We start from the raw sequence: 3,203 nt of genomic DNA, 5'->3' as shown, positions 1-3,203 counted from the left end.
GCAACGGGAGTTTGGAGCGACACTCTCTTATTCCCACAAATTCTTCTTATGTATTCTTCACAATGCGTCAATCACAACCAATTGAGCTCTAGCTGCAAAGTTGGAACGTTTAATATAGATTTATCATCAAAAGCATGTGTATGCTTTTTGTGTTTCATATGATTTTACACGAGTTTTTACACAAACTTATTTGTAGAGGTTACACTGAGAGCTCTTGACAGCCAAACATCCCTTTAGGCTGCCTACAGAAAAATGTGTAAAATTGGGCTGAAGAACATGACTTAAATAAAAGAAAAGAATCAAAGAGATAAATCTCTGAAAAAAACACACATGTACGTGACGTAGTCTTTTAGTAAACCTTAGACAAAAGAATAACCTTAGATTGATGGATATCTTGATGAAGGTAACACATGGGAATATTCTATGCAAATGATACCGTCGATAGGATGAAGATACAGTTGTTGTCGAACTATATTTTGTGAATAAACTACCACAATAACTCAGTTAATCACTCACTAATGTGCATGGCCTTAAGCAAGGTTAATACATTGTTGTAGGGGTGAAGATACTAACTATATTTTGAGAATAAACTACAACAACTCAGTTAATCACTCACTAAGGTGCATGGCCTTAAGCAAGGCCTCCAAGCTGCGAGCTGAAGAGCCTCCTTCCTGCACAGCTGCTTGAGCTGCTGCCTTCCACCTCTTAGCATTGCTGCGCAGCTCCTTGGATTCATGACCTCCCATCAACGCCCTCACCTTCTTCTCCACCTCCTCCCTCCTCACTATCCCCCCCCCCTCGCCTTCGCTTGCTTCCATCTCCATCCCTACCTTCCACCCATCCACTATGAACCTCCTGTTCATTCCCTGGTCTGCAAAATATGGCCATGCCAGCATCGGCACCCCTGCTACTATGCCCTCCAGCGTCGAATTCCATCCTGCGTGTGTTAGGAACCCGCCCGTTGCCGGATGCGATAGCACTTGCAGCTGCGGCACCCACGACGCGAAGAACGCACGATCCTTCACCCTCTCCAAGTAGCCCTCCGGAATAGAGTCTCCGTGCAGTAGGTCCGAACGGATCACCCACAGCAGCCGCTGCTGGCTTGTCTCCAGCCCCAAAGCCAGCTCCTCGAATTGTGCCCGCGATAGTATTGCGATGCTTCCGAAGGAGACGTAGAGAACCGAGCTGGATGGTTGCTTGTCCAGCCACCGTATAGAGTCTGATTCTTCCGGCCAGAGCACCGCCGTCTTGAATTTGGTATCCATCGGGCCATTGAAAAAAGAAATTGGCAACAGAGGGCCAACTGTGTAGATCTGGTGCTGCTTTCTCAGAGCTTGCAGGGTATCATGCTCAGCCTCGTCGAAGGTGTTCACAACTATCCAAGCTGCCTCATCGAGCCTGGCAAAAGAATCCAGGAAGAAGCTGCACATGAAATCTTGCGGATCGTAGATTCGGACAAACGAATTCATGTCTGTAAACTTGAGGGGTGGCGTTCCTGGGACGGCGGTTATTGGTAAAGGCTCTGCAGAAATCCACGATTGAATTAAAACTCTTCCTAGGGATGGATAATGTCTGACGTTATCAGGCGTAGTTATGGACTTACCTTCCGAAGCTCGGAATCCTTGCAAGGCCAGCATAATACAAGCATACGTTGCTGCTGACTCGGTCCAGAAAGCCAGCCTCGGCAGTCGAAACTTGTTGGCGGCGTCTTGCGTGCATACCCCAAGTATGTCTGAGACGACACACGTTACCGGCGGATCCTCCTTCATGAGCCTGCCAATAAGTTCTCCCAGGACGCCCTCCATTTTTGAGAAAGCTTTGCACATCTCTATGGTATTGTCCTCACCAGAGGTACTCCCGGAGTCTCTCCCGTCCGGGAGTCCAACCAAGCGAATGTCAAGACCTTCCCCCTTGAGTACAGGCTCCGTGCGCACCAAGATGGCATGGTGGTGTTCTGTAAGAACGAAAGTGATAGTGAAGCCGTCGGCCGCAAGCTTCTTGGATAGGTGCATCATGGGAGCAATGTGCCCTTGAGCTGGGAGGGGGATCACCACGGCATGGGGTTTTGAACTAGGCGCCATGCCTACTAAGCTGGTAGCCCAAGCCTTGGCAAATTGCTAGCCCAAGATGGGTAGTCCAAGTCTCACCCTCGATGGGTTCTCTATAGGCCTCCTTAAAGAATACGCATTCAAGGAAGGTTGTCCTTGGAATGCAGTGGAAGATATGGGAGATGAACCCTCTCGCCCTCTGAGGCTGGTGATGCACGGCTCAAAGGGAATCATGCTTTCTCGAGCCTACACGAGTTCATAAAACATGCCAAGGTGTAATTTCCTGATGCTACCCCTCTCACAAGAGTCATGCTTTTCCTCTCTTTTGGGCCTACACTCATAAAATGTGCCAAGGTGTGGTTTCTTGATAGTGTCACTTTTATTCATATCCCTCAACCAACACTAAGGGTGAAGGCACTTCTCCTTGAACCCAAATGGCTCTCTACACAAGAAGCCCACTGTGCAGCACTAGTAGCCAGCTTTGGAGGCTTGCACAAAAATGGAGGCAAAGGTGAAGTACCATTGATTTCACAATTCACACCTCACTTTTGGAGGGTGCCAGTTTGAGCACTAGAGCTCTATTTCATGTCTAGCCAATAGGAAGCTAGCATCTGGTGCTTACAGTGGGTTGAATTACAGTGGTAGAGAGCTCTATGGGCAAGACAATGAAGGATGGCCAACTTCGACATGCAAAGCACTCTGCAAATAAATGCTTCTAGCTATATGGACTATAATAATGTGTGAACAAAATCAGCCTAAGGCACCGACTGCGTATTTCTTACTCATGTGCTGAGGCTCTCAATGATGGAAAAATGCTTTCCATTGTCAAGGTATGAATGTATATTGGCCTCAAATGAAGATTGAGCCCAGAACTTGAATGTGTGGGAGCCATAAATTAATGGGGGAGCCATAAATTATCCTTGTTTTTCCTTTAAGAAATTCAACTTCTTGTACCTGTCCCTTTGATATTGACAAAAAGCCTTAAATGTTCTTAAAGGTAAAGGACACCTATTTAATAGACAAGCAACTTGCCTGAAGGTAGTAACTAGTTAATGGGTATTTTATAGGCTAGTAAGTTGCCTGGAATTTCAATGTGTGGGGCCCAAGGCATTGTGTGAAAATAGCATATAGCAAGCATGTTCAATGGGTATTTAA

At 46.7% G+C, this 3,203-nt stretch overlaps 1 protein-coding gene across 1 annotated transcript; it reads right to left on the bottom strand.

The window, feature by feature from the left end:
* Positions 1 to 392: 392 nt before the first annotated feature.
* On the bottom strand, positions 393 to 2,307 carry LOC147905962 (UDP-glycosyltransferase 85A5-like). Its single transcript, XM_087382451.1, has 2 exons — positions 1,604 to 2,307; positions 393 to 1,522 (listed from the first exon to the last, which is right to left on the bottom strand). Exons 1-2 carry the CDS (start codon positions 2,079 to 2,081, stop codon positions 609 to 611), a joined length of 1,392 nt encoding a protein of 463 aa, XP_087238577.1. The 5' UTR covers positions 2,082 to 2,307; the 3' UTR covers positions 393 to 608.
* Between the last annotated feature and the right edge of the window lie 896 nt (positions 2,308 to 3,203).

This window comes from Dipteris shenzhenensis, chromosome 1 (assembly GCF_047967505.1).
Source record: "Dipteris shenzhenensis isolate YYH24624 ecotype China chromosome 1, Dip_SZ_1.0, whole genome shotgun sequence".
Lineage (NCBI taxonomy): Eukaryota > Viridiplantae > Streptophyta > Polypodiopsida > Gleicheniales > Dipteridaceae > Dipteris > Dipteris shenzhenensis.
Note: the sequence above shows the minus strand (reverse complement) of the source record. Positions and strands in the feature narration are given on the sequence as shown.